The 15,908-nt window shown below is 36.4% G+C and overlaps 1 protein-coding gene across 7 annotated transcripts; it reads left to right on the top strand.

Annotated features, from left to right (window-relative positions):
* Positions 1-1,324: 1,324 nt before the first annotated feature.
* LOC132634785 (probable F-box protein At1g65740) lies at positions 1,325-15,688 on the top strand. Of its 7 annotated transcripts, XM_060350855.1 has the most exons (6): positions 1,325-1,478; positions 1,915-3,080; positions 6,240-6,341; positions 7,703-7,840; positions 12,508-13,688; positions 15,339-15,688. In XM_060350855.1, exon 2 carries the CDS (start codon positions 1,917-1,919, stop codon positions 3,078-3,080), a length of 1,164 nt encoding a protein of 387 aa, XP_060206838.1. In that variant the 5' UTR covers positions 1,325-1,478; positions 1,915-1,916; the 3' UTR covers positions 6,240-6,341; positions 7,703-7,840; positions 12,508-13,688; positions 15,339-15,688. The 7 variants fall into 7 exon arrangements, with proteins under 7 accessions (XP_060206838.1, XP_060206840.1, XP_060206844.1 ...); XM_060350857.1 differs by lacking the exon at positions 1,325-1,478 and having other exon boundaries at positions 1,528-3,080; positions 6,247-6,341; XM_060350856.1 differs by lacking the exon at positions 1,325-1,478 and having other exon boundaries at positions 1,530-3,080; positions 12,886-13,688.
* Positions 15,689-15,908: the final 220 nt, after the last annotated feature.

Here is a 15,908-nt window from a genome sequence, read left to right as displayed (position 1 = left end):
CTCTGTCAATTCATACGTTAATATTCCAGGGGTTTAAGCCAACTTAAAATCCAGGCCATCCTTTCTGTATATATATATTTTTTTTCCCCACCCATTTAGGAGGATTTATAGTGTTTCCACACTTCCCCTCCAGTGTGACTCGAACTCAGGACCTACCGGTCGTGGGTGGAGGTGCTTAACCACTGAGCCATCCCTCACTTGTCTTTTTCTATATATTTTTTTTTTCCCCTCCCATTTAGGAGGATTTATAGTGTTTACACACTTCCCCTCCACTGTGACTCGAACCCAAGACCTACCGATCGTGGGTGGAGGTGCTTAACCACTGAGCCATCCCTCACTTGTCTTTCTGTATATTTTAAGTTGTTGGGTTAGGGGTTTTTTTTTTTTGTTGTAATAATTAAAATATAGAAGTATTTAATTGTTGACAATGACAAAATGGTCCCTTATGTTTGTGGTAGGTTTAAAATAATCCTTAAAGCATGCTCTGAACAATTTTAATTTCGTCAAATATTTAACAAATTTCGTCTGATAGATTTAACAAGAACATGAAAAAAAGAATTTAGAGGGAACTCACTTTTGGAGGTACAATTTCTGCTATTTTAAATCTACATTTTTTATGTGTTAGTTCCGGTGGCAGATCCATGATTTTTACTTAGGGGGTTCGAATAAAACAACAAAAGCTAAATATTAAAAATAATGTTGTCGATAGGAATCAATCTAGGACACTAGAGACAATTTTGAACACTCTGGATCATTTGAGCTAACTTTTTGCATTTGTTTAGGATGTTCAAAAGTTAATATATGTAAATAAACACAGAAAATTCACTCTATATATACACTGTAATTTTGTGCCTAGAATATTCGGGTGAACACCCTCGGCACCCTCTAAATCACCCCCCACCCCCCCCAACCCCGCGGTTAGTTCTGTTATATTTGATCTGTAATTTTTAGTGTTTTTATGTTGGAGTTTCTAGGTTTGATGAGACTTTCATAGTATAAGGTTTAGAGCCTGTTTGGATTGGCTTATAAGTTGCCTATAAGCTGTTTTCAGTTTTTTTGAGTGTTTGGCTGGTCAGCTTAAAGTCATTTTGTGCATAAAATAAGCTCAAAAAAATAATTGGGCCCTTTTGGCTTAACTTATCTAAAGCAGCTTTAAGCTGAAAACAGCCTATAAGCTGTTTATTTTAAACCCATCCAAACAGGCTCTTAGTCTTTTTCTTCTATAGTTTCCATCAAATCTAAAAAATAAAATTTGTTAAATATTTGATGGAAATCAAAAGTGCTCACCTTTTGACTACCTAAAAGGAGCAAACCATTCAAAGCATACTTTAAGGACTATTTAATACCTGCTTCCCAAACGTAAGGGACCAATTTTTAAAATCATTTTCTCCATCTAATTACTTTATAAATAATGGAGTATTTGATTACACTTACACTTCAATTCTCCATTTTGCTCGTCTGTGTTCGCTATTTATAGGGTAATTTCTTTTCTTCTAATTTTGTATTTCTCTCATTTATCTATTTTGCCTTACATCTCAGTGTTTGAAGTTTAAAACTGTAACTACGCCAAAAGTGAATAGAAGAATTAACCTAAATCTAAAAATAGCTTGCGAATATATAATATAACTACTCCCTCCGTCCCAATTTGCGGGTTTGACTGAGCATGACTTTTGAGTCTTGTGATGTAAAACAATTTTTTTGCGGCTCAAAATAATTTCATTAGCAATTTTATAATTAAATTGTTACTAAATATAGAAAGATATTATTTTTTTGATCAACTAAAAAGGAAAGTGTTTCATATAAATTGGAATAGAGAGTGTATGTGTGATCTATAGATAATGTGTATAATCAGTGAATAATCTATGTATATTGGTCGGACAAAGTAAACAGTGAAGCCTGCCACACTCTTTACAGATATGCCTGATTGGTCGGAGCTTCAACATGATCTACTGGTTCTAATAGTTAGACGTTTAAATTTGATTGAAGACTACCTTAATTTCGGCACTGTCTGCAAATCATGGCACTTTGTGGCCACCAAGGAAAACTTTAACAGTAACTTGCCTAGGGTTCCATGGCTAATGCTAGCTGAGGAAGAGTATGATAACACCTGTAGAAAATTCTTCAGTCTTTGTAATGGCATGATTTTGAAGAAGCGGATTCCTAAAGCGAGTGGAAAACGATGTATGGAATCTATGGGATGGCTTATCACAGTTGGAAAAGATGAGGGTGAAATCAGTCTGTTACATCCCTTCTCCGGTGTTCAAATCCAATTGCCCCATCAAAATACCACCGAACATTATGAATTCAACCAGACTCCCGTTCCATGGACCTTTGTCCAGAAAGCAGTTCTGTCAGGCAATCCTTGTCATACATCTGATTATGTTCTCATGGTCATTGAGGGACACTACCAATTCCTCAGTTTCTGGAGACCAGGAGACTTGTTATGGACCAGGATTAGGAAACCGGCCTATTTCCCACATATTAGTGATGTGGTATATTTCAGTGGCCACTTTTATGCAGTCAGTTATAATGGGTGCGTGCAAGTTTGTGCTGTTGTTGGCAATGAATCCACTAAAAGTCGCATCATAGCACACCTAGCACCATGGATTGATGGCAAGTATTACATCCTAGAATCACTAGGATCATTATTTGTAGTTTCGCAAGATGGTGTTGATATAAGATACGTCAAAGATGACCGCGAAAGGATTCCCCTGACGCACATCCAAGGTGAAGATGATGAGGAGGAGAAGATGTACACGTACAAGACAAGAAATTTTCTGGTTTTTCAGATCGATTTAGATACTTGCAAAACTACGCTAACCAGGGATTTAGGGGACAGAGCTTTTTTCCTGGGCGCTAATGCTTCTCTTTCAGTCCAAGCTTCTCAATTTCCAGGAATCAAGCCCAATCATATTTATTTTACTGATAATTGTTTGGGTGCATACCTCCACTTTGAAGAAGGAGGCGGTTTGGACATGGGGGTGTTCAACTTAGCAGATGGCAGTATCCAGCCACATTATGATGGTGTTTCTCTCAGTCGTGTTTGTCCTCCAATTTGGGTCACACCAACTCCGTGTTGAGTGAGTCATTTTTCTTTACTTATTCTATTTATTATGCTATATGTTTTGAACATTTACAACGTGTCATTTACCTTCAGACTTGATTGATGTAACTTTCTTGTTATTCATATAATTGGACAAAGGTACTCCAATTAGTTGTTATACTTCCTTGGTTCAAGACATGTTGTGTTGGAATGCATTACTGCTTCGAAATCTTCTTTCTATATCAGTATTGTCCTTATTCTCAGGTTTCTTACTGGAAAATGTTCACATTCTAATAATATTACGGTGCAGTCACCATTGCAATTGTTATACTAAATGAAAAACAGAAGTCGGTGATGTGGCCAAGAGGACTTAAAAGAATTCGATGAGGCCAGTGTGCTTTCTAGAGATGTTATTAGATACTCACACCTGAACTCACTAGCATAGCCGATGGTGTTGTTTCTGCTTATACTCTTTCTTTGGATCACCATTGCTCTTTTTCTCCTTGTTGCTCTTGGAAAGCATTTATGCAAGTTGAATTATTGTAATCGGCCCAAATATTCTCAAAAAAAAAAGATAGAAAGTGGAGGAGAGGGTGGCAATAATGGAATGTGTTATTGCCAATGGTTCTCTACATAGTCCTCAAAACTGCTGGAGGTAAACTTGACGTTAACAGGAATTGAACTTATTGTAAGTGACACTATATTCTACCACTAAGTTGGTCTTTCTTGTCCAAATAAAAAAATAGCAAACTGAGATCCTTTAATATGTGTATAGTATCTTTGCAGCATTCCTCCTTCACCACGAATTTTGTCTAATGTCATCCTAAAAGTAACTCGAACATGTTGGCGATTTGTATATTAAAATCCAAATTTTATACCACAATTCTGGTAAGGGGAAAATTCTCGTGGGGGATAAAAGTGAATCAATAAATAGGTGACAAAAGGATTTAATTTATCAAAGAAAAAGTAACTTGACTTACTGTTTTCTTTAGGAAGCTTCACTCATTTTTAAAACAAACATGTTTAATAGATATGTAAATAAACTTTCTTTTGTGAAAATAATCAGGAACTTTCTGATGTCTCATTGGATTACTTGGAAGACTCTTAGGAGGATCAACATGTTGTTGATAGCATTAAGAGTAGGAAGAAAGAAACCTAATCATAAATGACCACAAATTTACTGATGGAGAAACAAATACGTGCAAGAAGTAGATTGTTTAGTGATGTTTTTGAACCTTTTAAATGTTGTGTGAGTTGAGACGAAATTGTTTGGTCATTCTCTGCTTTTCTGTTTAGTGTCTACAGTAAATGCTGTGTTGATAAAGAAACTGATCTATTATCGTCATACAACTTTTGTTTGAAGTGATGATATCTGTAATTGAATTGAAGAAGATGATTTATTCCAACAGGTAAGCAAGGTATAAATACAATACATCAGGCTCTAACTTAGGAAAGAAAATAAAGACTGATTCCTACTACCTAATTATGCTATGTACATTACTAAGAATAACATCTATATACATTCTGTAACAATATCCATACTTGTATGGTTTTATCCTAATTTTGTTTTCTTGTAATAGCTCTGTTATGTTAACCCTCTACACATGGCCTGTCCTACCTTATTGGACTGGTTAAGTCACAGTAATTAGAAAATAACGGGCTAGCAAATATTTATGTAAATACAACAACAACATACCCGGTATAATCCTACAAGTGGTTAAGTCACTTAGTATAAATCTTGTTTATCATATTTTGTTGAGTTTGGAACAAGCGCTTGAATAATTCACTCCGCTATTTGGTTAACTATATAAAGAGTTTGGATGTTTGCATGGGTCTTGTCAGCAATTTTGCATGTTTTAACTCCCCTTGAACATGATAAGAGTGTACACTGGAATTTGTGATCTGTAAATTTAGTAAATCCATGGAGATATTTATTATATGTATTTATTTTCCTTCATTGTGCAATCAAGAAGGTAATATGTATAGATTGTCATATATTGGATGTGTTTAAAAGGGCTTATAAGTAATTTCTTTCCATCTACTTATGGGCACAGAAATTTGATTATCATTTTTGTGGATAGAGTTATCCGATACTTGTGCTGCTGGGGGAATCAAATACCCGTGGATATTTGCGGGGAAAATACTATCTGCACCGAATGTTCACACTAAATAAATTCAACATACCATGATTAAGTGATTTAATGAAGTGAAAAATATACATTAATTAACTAAGGTTAAGTGATAGTTGACTATATTCAAATACATCACGTATCCATTGGTTTGATGTAAATACTTGATGTGTCTAAATTTTTACCATATTTGAAGTGTTTGCAAATTTGCTCAAGCACCGTCATTATTAAAAAGAACAAGATATTTCTGTCTTTTGTGGTGTTGTGGTTGACAGTCCTATGTGTAATTGGTTAACTAAACTGGATTAGGTATGGTTTTATAAAATAGTATGACATTTATGTCATATTTTACCAAAATAATAATAATATTGTAACATGCTTCACATCGGACCAAAGAAAAAGTCAAAAAATTTGATCAATATCTATGCTCCAGCTTGAGGGGGAGTGTTACAGAATATATTTAGGTGCCGTTTGGCCATAAATATCAAAAACTTTTTCACTTTTTTTGAAATTTTTGAAGTTGGAGTTGGAGTTGTGTTTGGCCATAGTTTTTAAAATTGTAGTTTTTGGTGAAATGTTGTGTAAAAAAGTGAAATTTTTTTGAAAAACAATTTTTTCTTGTTTTTGGTATTCCGGAATACAACTTCGGAAAAAAGTGAATAATTTTTATGGCCAAACGCTAAAAGTAAAAAAAGTGAAAAAAAAATCCAGAAAAAAGTGAATAATTTTTATGGCCAAACGCCCACTTAGACTCATTATTGGTAATGTACATAGCAATAGTTAAGTAGCAGATTTGTAGGGATTTACAGGACGGATTTGTAGGGATCCTTTTTATTTCTTTCATTAGTTAGCACCTTGATGTACTGTATTTATACTTTGCTTATCTATTGGAATAAGACAGCAACTTAACTTCTCGATTACATTAACCAACAATAGAGGAGAAGAAAAGGGTGAATGACTAGGTTGAATTATGCCATTACTCAACATGTCCTTTACTTGCTTTTCTATCTCATTTTTTTGGAAAAAATTATATTTGTATGGTCTAATACTCACTGGTGTTGACTTAGGCTTCAGTGGTATGAAATGATCATGATGCCTCCTGGGTGGTAGAGATTTTGGCTCAATGAACACATCAACAAATGCCTCCAATGCATTACTGATATCAGCAGGTAAGACTTCCTCTTCTTCAGTGATTTCTTCTGCTGTAATAGTGAATGAGTGTCCCCAAAACACCTTGCTCTTCTTAAGCAACTGTTAGACACTATGTGATGTCATACTCTGAAGAGTAGCTTGGTTGTGCATTCCTCTCAACTTTAACTCTTTTCCCATTGTGAGTAACTTGAGCCTCATACTTCTCAAAGTCCAGTAACACAGGATTGTGTTTTTTCATCCAATCACCCCCTAGTATCACGTCAGAAGCTCCTAAGTTCATCAGCTTGACAGTCTTCAAACTCAATCCCATGTATTCTCCATTTGAACCTGGGACATATGTGATAACTCATAACCCGATTGCCATCTGCTACAGTCACTTTCATGGGGTTACCTTGTCTAATCACACTTCTCTCTCCTTCGCAGTCTTCATATCCAAGAAACTGTGTGTACTACCAGAGTCTAACAGTACACTCACCATTTGTTTCTTGACTTCTCCTATAAGACTGATAGTATTAGGAACCTCAGTTACTGGCGATGCATGCAAACTAATAGCCTCTTCCACAATCTCTGATTCATTGAAGATTATGGGTTCCTCATCATCTATTGCTACAATTTCCTCCTCTGGATCTTCCTTTTGTTGATCCTCAGCTGCAGAAATAGCATTGAGTTGCTTATTTTTGCACTGATGGCCATAGATATATTTACCACCACATGTGTAAAACAAGCCTTGACTTCTTCGTGACTCCAACAGCTTATTATTGCTTCCTCCTGAATGTACATTCCTGTTATTAGCATTGTAAGATGGAGCACTGGATTGGCTTGTGCTCTTACTCCCTGTTAATCTGCTCTTCTTGTTAGCTATTTCCAAAACCTTCTCATAGTGTCTAGCCTTGTCTACAGCTTGACTTAAGGTGTAATGGTCAAGCATCTTCACTGTGTGTCTGATACCATCTTTCAAACCTTCCACAAAGAATCCCAAGTAGAATTCAGGAATAGTGGGATGCCTTATAAGCACCCATGCTTTGAGGTCCTCAAACCTCTCTAAGTATTCATTGACTGATCCCTTTTGTTCCACTCTCTTAAACTCCCCCAAAAGATTTGAGTATGTTGTTGGTTCCCTCTGCAAACCTCTTGCACAACTCCTCAGTAAACTCAGACCATTCAACATTTCCCTTATTCAAGTGGTAAGAAAAATACCATGCTTCTGCACTTCCATTCAAATGCAGGACTGCCATTTCCAACTTCTCTTGAGGATCTATCACATTATTGTAGTGAAAGTACCTCTCACATTTTCTCAACCATGCTTGAGGATCTCCATCCTCAAAATATGGAAACTCCACGTTATGACTCAGTTGATTAACATGATTTCTTGCTGCAGGTGCAACCATTTGATTTTTCCTGTTGCCAACAGTGCAAGATCCACTCGTTTGCCCAACAGTTGTTTGAGCTTGAGCCCTAGGTGGACTGCCCAGTATCCCATCATGAACTGTCATGAATCTCTTCATCATCATATCAGGTCATCAATCTTCCCATCGGTTGCTTCAGATATGCGACCTGCATCAATTATATGATTTTGTATCTGTGTTTCTAATTTCTTCACATTTTCCTCCATGGATTTCGATCTAGTTTCTGTATTAGTCATATTTTTGTGGGCCAGGATTAGGCTCTGATACCCATTGTAATGTTCTTAACTGAATTTAGAAAATCTAGCGCGGAAAAATGGAATTTTATTGCTAAATTGGAACAATACAACACTGTCACAGTCAATACAATGAAGAAATGCTTAAGTACAACGGTGGAAACAGAAATGAACTAATTACACGAGATGACCTTGAATTCCTGAAAGAATGGAGAAGGAAGAAAAAGAGTGAGGGTGAGATCGAGTAGAAGAGAAGAGAAGAGAGAAAAGATATTTTGGAAGTTAGAAAATTGTAGCAGATTTGCAATATCCGCCTCAGTCCATGTGTTAGTGTATTTAACCACTTTTCAACAACCCGTTGCATTATTAATCCCCACCGTAGGATTTATTTAGCTATCTTCTAATCTGAACCGTTGGATTGTGATCCATGTGAGGCCCTTTACTGAACACGTGACTTCCCTAATTTCCCCATATACACCCCAAATCCCTAATTTGTGCTCAATTCTGAAATTGTCAAACCCTTACTGACATAACAATTTTGAAGTTGTTTCTTTTCAAGGGCTCGAAGTCCAAGTGGGAATTGATTTATTACAAGGTAAAATGAATTTTCTGTCTATTATCTACAGTAAATGATGTGTTGATAAGGAAATTGCTCCATTATTGTCACGCCCCGAACCATGGCCTGGGCGTAACACGGCACTCGGTGCCTGACTGCATGTGACCGAGCGAACCACATGGCTTGCTGAACCATCATGAGGCATACATGAGCGGAAATATAACGTGAAGTGCATGATGAGCTTTTATAAAATATAGTAAGTCATAATATTAAACATAAATACTTGATTAAGTCATGAATGCGGACAATATCATAAGTGAGCCAAACCGGCTAACCAACTCTGGAAGTCTAACATGACACTTGTCTTGTCTATGAAACCTCTAACATGGGTCTGAAAAAACACGTAACATACTTGCTGGGACAAGGCCCCCAGCATACCTTTAGATGCAAAACTAGATAAAGAAAGATAATGCCTAAACCCCGAATGAGATGGGGCTCACCAATAAGCTGGTACGTGCAGATCCTAATGAGCAGAGGCGTCGTCCTGTAAATCCGTACCTGCATCGTGAAATGCAGGCCCCCGGGCAATAAAAGGGGACGTCAGCACATTGAATGTACTGGTATGTAAAGCAACTGAAAGAAACAACATGGGACATGGAATAACATGATAAGAACCGAAACTGAAAACTCGGACATGAACATGAGCATGAGTACATATATATATATAACATAAGTAAAACATGATAAATAGGGAGAGCATTTCATAAACCGACACATGATTTCACCATGTGGATACGTGGAGTCTGGTACCTCTCCGGACCAGCAGAGCCCCTATACCTTGCTAGGGTATAAGGTGATAACGTGTTTGATGGATCCATTCAGTGTAAAATTAAGGTATCGTCCTAACTGGGCGGAGCGATCCTTGTCCTATGGTGGCTACATAGTTTCAGGCTATCTGAGCCTTCTCGGTAATTCGTGCAACTCCCAAAAACATGAACATAATATAGTTGGCTAAGAAGCCCATGATTTTCGTGAATTAACTTGTACTTGTCTTGTAATCATGATTTCACGAAATAACTTGTAAACATGGTTTCATGAAATAACTTGTAGACATGGTTTCATGAAATAACTTGTAAATATGGTTTCATGAAATAACTTGTATTTAGTATGTATGTATCTTGTATCATAGCATGAAAGTAATTATATAATATAGTTGCATGAAAACTTGTAGACATGTAGGATATTCATGAAACAATCATTCTTAGTCAAAAACATGCATGCAAGAACCCATGGAATACAAGGTATGGGTTTTCATAGATTACGGACGGATTCTCAATAATCATAAAGAAATATTAAGAACTCAATGATGGAATTATAACAATTCATACATAATATAATCATGGACATGGACCTAGGGTTATCATGAGCATGGTATAGAAACCCTAGTTTTTAGTAGAGAATCATAATTTTATGGATTATGAGGCGTGGGGAAGAACAATGATGTTCCCACACGTAGATAGTAACTCTACATACCTGGTAATGCTCCAAACTTAAATTAAAGATTTGAACTTGAAGAAGATTTCCAAAATCTTGGTTCTTGAACCTTGAGATGGGTTTTCTGGAAAACCCTAGTATATGAACAATGATTTCTTGCTTAGATTACAAGGATATATTTTAGATTTGACTTGGAATGATTAGAATAGGCTTACCTTAATGTTCTTGATGATGGGAGAGAATAGAAGGTCGTTCTAGGGCTTGGGGGTGTGAAGAATGAAGTAAAAAAGCCTTAGAACGAAGTTTTAAAAATACTTTCGGACCCATTTTACGCCCCATTTTACGTCCCGTATAATTTGTACGGACCGTATATCATACCGTAAAACCATTCCAGTGATTTGGACTTTCTGGACCAATTTTACGACTGGAATATACGGCCCGTATAATTTTTACGGTCCGTATGTTCCACCGTATAATTTTTACGGTCCGTATGTTTCCACCGTAAATCGACAGAACACTGTTTAGTAAAACGGGCATAACTTTTTGTACATAGCTCTGTTCAAGACCAATAATATACCGTTGGAAAGCTATTTCAAAGGGCTACAACTTTCATCAAGGAAGTTTTCCCAAATTCCAAATTAATAAAGGGGTTATGGTCGTTGGAAGTAAGGCCTTCTATAAACTCACTTGCAAACATGCCCCGTAGAGTGGCTTTCAACTTTGCTTTGCCCAAAGACTCTTCTCATGTCTTGATTGGGTTTCAAACACCATTTATACACTACTCAAATTGGGTTCATTATACCCCCGTCTTATGAGACAAATCTTAGCCCGAATGCACGAGGTGTTACAATTATTGCCATTTAACTGTTGTTTGAAGTGATGATATCCGTGTTTATATGGTTTTCCTTATTTTGTTTTCTTGTAAATTCAACCAGTGAAAACAGTATAGTTCATCAATGATTTTGACATGGTAATGCATTATAAATTGAGATATCTCTTTATGGGAGTTCTTTTAGGATGCCGTCTGTTTGTAAGTTGAAGAATTAGCTGAGATTCTTGATATTTTTATGAAATTTTGCACCAAAAACTAGACAGTACAAAGTCTAGCCCATGAAAGCTTTCAAGCTTTGTCTTGGTAACGATATCATCTTGCACTCTCAAACGAGCGAGAAGAGTCTATAAGCATAAAGTAGAGGTAGGCAAGAAAGAGAAGATCTCAGTCTATTTATATATAATAATATCATTTTTAGCCAAAAAAGGATCTCAACTTACCTGACTTTAGACCTTTTCTTTTTCCCGAAATAATAATAATAATAATTCATTACAGGTATTTATTCCCCTTCGTTGTGCAAATCAAGAAGGTAAAATGGATAGATTGTCATATATTGGATGTGTCAAAAATGGCTCATAAGTGATTTCTTTCCATCTACTTATGGGCAGAGAAATTTGATTGTCATTTTTGTGGATAGAGTTATCCGATAATTGTGCAGGTGGGGGAAACAAGTACCTGTGGATATTTTGAGGGGTAAATACTATATGCACCGAAAGTTCACACTAAATCAATTCAACATACCATGATTAAGTGAAGTGTAAAATATACATTAATTAACTAAGGTTAAGTGATAGTTAACTATATTCAAATACGTCATGTGTCCATTGGTTTGATGTAAATACTTGATGTGTGTAAAGTTTTACCATATTTGAAGTGTTTGCAAATTTGATCAAGCACCATCATTATTAAAAAGAAGATATTTTTCTCTCTTTTGTGGCGTTGTGGTTGATAGTCCTGTGTGTAATTTGTTACACTGAACTGGATTTGGTATGACTGTATGAAATAGTATGCATTTATATCGTATTTTGCTGTTAAAAGAAATTGCAAAGTGCTTCACGTCGGACCATAGTTGAAGTCAAAAAATTTGAGAACTGAAAAACCCGACTTTGATTAATTTGTTTTGATTTATATAGAGAAAAAAATTGACACGATTAATTTGATTCGGTAAAAACCTGAACCAACCTGATATACACACACCTCTACTCCCAGCAATAACATGTACAGTAAGTGAGTCTTTTGACCAAAAGTGCCCATTTTAGGGCGAAATTCCACACTTTACTCTCTTACTAAAAGCGCACAAAAATGAAAATGTCTGATTGATTCTATTGATTGAAGCTTTCCAATAAAGGCGAGCTCATCACTTTCAATATGAGATATGAAGTTTCTGAAAATTTTAAGTGTTTTGTACATGCTATCTTGTGTATGGCTATGCATATTTGAATATTAGAAAATAAATAAACCCTACTTTTTATGGATTCAGTGTCTTCATTTAGTTGTTTGCTTCTAAACTGATATGTGTTTACTAGCTGACTATTTTTGTTTAATTGTGTGCTTCTTCTTGTTCTCTATTTCTCTCGTTTATCTATTTCACCTTAGATCTCATGTTTGAAATTTATGAATGTAACCTCACCAAAAGTGAAATTCCTGTCAAACTCGTTACAGAGTTTCAGGGAGAATGGTGAAACTGCGAGAGATGCTTGATTGGTCGGAACTTCAACATGAACTGCTGGTTCTAATAGTTAGACGCGTAAATTTGATTGAAGACTACCTTAATTTTAGGACAGTCTGCAAATCGTGCAACACTGTGGCCACGAAGGACAGTTTTAACAGTGACCTGCCTAGGGTTCCATGGCTAATGCTAGCTGAGGAAAAGGATGACAACACTTGTAGGAAATTCTTCAGTCTCTATAATGGCATGATTTTGAAGAAGCGGATTCCTAAGCGAGTGGAAAACGCTGTATGGAGTCTAGGGGATGGCTTATCACAGTCGGAAAAGATGAGGGTGAAATTAATCTGCTACACCCCTTCTCCGGTGTTCAGATTGAGTTGCCCCATCAAAATACCACCAAACATTATGAGACCTTCGCGACGGAAGAGCCATGGACTTTTGTCGAGAAAGCAGTTCTGTCAGCTAATCCTTCTCATACATCTGACTATATTCTCATGGTCATTGTGGGACGCTTCGAGTTCCTTAGCATCTGGAGACCAGGAGATTTGTTTTGGACAAGGATTGGGAAGAAATCGACCTACTACAAACCGATTAGTGATGTGGTATGTTTCAATGGCCACTTTTATGTGGTCGGTTATGACGGTTGTGTCCAAGTTTGTGATGTTGATGGCCCCGAACCCACAAAAAGTCATATCATAGTGAAACTAGCACCGGGGAGAAAGTATTATAGGCTAGAGTCACTAGGATAATTATTTGTAGTTTCGCAAGATGGTGTTGGTATAAGGCACGTCAGAGATGATCGCGGAAGGATTCCAGTGACATTCAACCTAGGTGAAGAATGTGGGATGAAGACGTATGGCACAAGATATTTTCTTGTTTTCCAGATTGATTTAGATGCTTGCAAAGCTACGCCAACCAGTGATTTAGGGGACACAGCTTTTTTCCTGGGCGCTAATGCTTCTCTTTCGGTCCAAGCTTCTCAATTTCCGGGAATCAAGCCCAATCATATTTATTTTACAGATATTTGTTTGGATGGATACATTAAGTCTAAAGAAGGAGGCGGCTTGGACATGGGGATGTTCAACTTAGCAGTGGTTGTATACAGCCACATTATATTGGTGTTTCCCTCAGTCATGTTTGTCCACCAATTTGGGTTACACCAACTCTGTGTTGAGTGAGTCACCTTTCTTTATTTACTCTATTTCTTATGCTATATGTTCGTGTGTTACCCTGAAAGTCCATTTTTAAAAAAACATTTAGTTGTCATTTACCTTCAGCTCTAATTGATTTATCTTTCTTGTTATTCATATAATTGGACAAAGGTACTTTCATTAGTTGTTATACTTCGTTGCTTCAGGGCATGTTGTGTTGGAATGCATTACTGCCTTGAAATCTTCTTTCTATATCAGTATTGACACAATCTAATAATATTGAGGTTCAGTCACCATTATTGCGATTGATATGCTAACTGATTTTCGATGTAATTATCTTCTAGTTGTCTATAGAAAAGAAAGAGGTGGTAAGATTCTTTCTGTTACTCTGCTTCAATAAACTGTGTTTTGAAGTTGTTTCTTCAAGGGTTAAAATGAGTTTCACACAGAAAGAACAAATATATGTTTTGAGATACTTGAACAGACTGTCATTGTTGTTTGTACTCTTATAAATGTTAGCTTCTCTTGCTTGAAAAAGTAGGAGCAACAAGACAATATTTGAGATTCATCATTTTGATGTATCCTCTTCTTGAAGTCATCCTTTGAAATTACTCAACCCTTATTCCTAGTGACCAATGTTACATCAAATTTCACCTTGTAAGCACTGCCATGTCTTCTTTTCTAAACCAATTCAGCTTTACATGTACTTCTTTGAATCTCGGTTCTTTTTGTCCAAGAGGACCTAAAAGATGTTGATGAGGCCATTGTGCTGTCCGAAAATTTTATTGGATACTCGCACCTGGACTCACTCGCAGAGCCTATGGTGTTGTTTTTGAACATTTTCTGCTTATACTCTATTGCTCTTTTTCTCATTGTTGCTCCTAGAAAAGCATTTATGAAGAAACTGCTCTATTATTGTCATTTAACTTTTTTTTGAAGTGATAATATCCATACTTGTATAGTTTTTTCCTTATTCTGTTGTATTAACCCTCTACACAACACCCTAGCTAGTGACATCTATGAACCAAATCATGTCTGGCCTAAATCCGATTATAAACTTGCACTTGTTAAGCCACAGTAATTATAAAAGAACAGGTTTTATGTAAAAGTAATTAGTATAGTATGATATTTTGTTGAGCTTGGAACAAGTACTTGTTGTCTGCTATAAGAGGAATACGCTCTCGGAGCTTTTTTATCAGGTAAATGTCAAAAAGACAACAGATACAGTCATGTTTACAGCGTTGAATAACTCACTCCACTATTTGGTTAACTGTGTAAAGATTTTGGCTGTTTGCATATGTCATGTCAGCGATTTAGCTTGTTTAACTCCCCTCAAACCTGACAAGTTTGTACACTGGAATTTGTTATATGTAATTTGAGTAAATCCATGGAATCTGAAATTAAGATATGAGAAGGTGACCAAGCTTGCAAAATAAAATTGACTGTCTGCCTGTGGGTGATGACACAACGATCTAAGCGAGTACTGTATGAAGGAAAAGCAAAAGTGGAACCAAACTTCTCGTTGTTCCACTAATTACTGTTTAACTGGTATCTAAATGAATATTGGATGAACGAGCTCCTCTTTATCCCTTACTATTACTCTTTAACTTGGCATGTCATTTATTCTGGATATAGCTTTCAGCCGTTTATTCACCTTTACATTTCCTTGACAGGCATACGTCGATTCATCGAAGCCAGTTACGTCTGCTGATGTTCATAAGATTTTTGAGAATCTTGCCCAAAAGCGCCTGCACATGACTTAACGTACAATGGATGTTCAAGAATGTAGCTTAAATGCAGCTACACATCTACTGTTTGTTAGTTTTGCTGCTGAAAACTAAAGACACTAGTATTTTAACTGATCTATGTACAAGGGGAATTGTTGATGTTGCTCTACTACTATATCTAACTTTATCTTATATTATATATATGTAGTCTATAGTGAGACAACGCAGTCATGGTTGTGCCCACTCACAATCTGCTAATCTTTATCTGAACTTACTCTTCGGGGTCATTTGCACGATTATCCTTCAAAGGGATTGGTCTTTAAATTTTCTCCCTCAAATTGGTGGTCTTTAATTTTTGCCTTTCGCCTAATACGATGAGGTTTGGAGTTCGAACTCCGGTTCAGTTAAAAAAAAAAAAAATCGCAAGGCAGAATTTCGTAGCAAAGTTAGGCCTCAGGCAGAGTTTGAAACTCTACCTTAAGGGGTTTTGCGAATTCAAACCTCTGCCTTGCGATT

This window comes from Lycium barbarum, chromosome 4 (assembly GCF_019175385.1).
Source record: "Lycium barbarum isolate Lr01 chromosome 4, ASM1917538v2, whole genome shotgun sequence".
Lineage (NCBI taxonomy): Eukaryota > Viridiplantae > Streptophyta > Magnoliopsida > Solanales > Solanaceae > Lycium > Lycium barbarum.
This window is presented reverse-complemented; position numbering and strand designations above follow the sequence as displayed.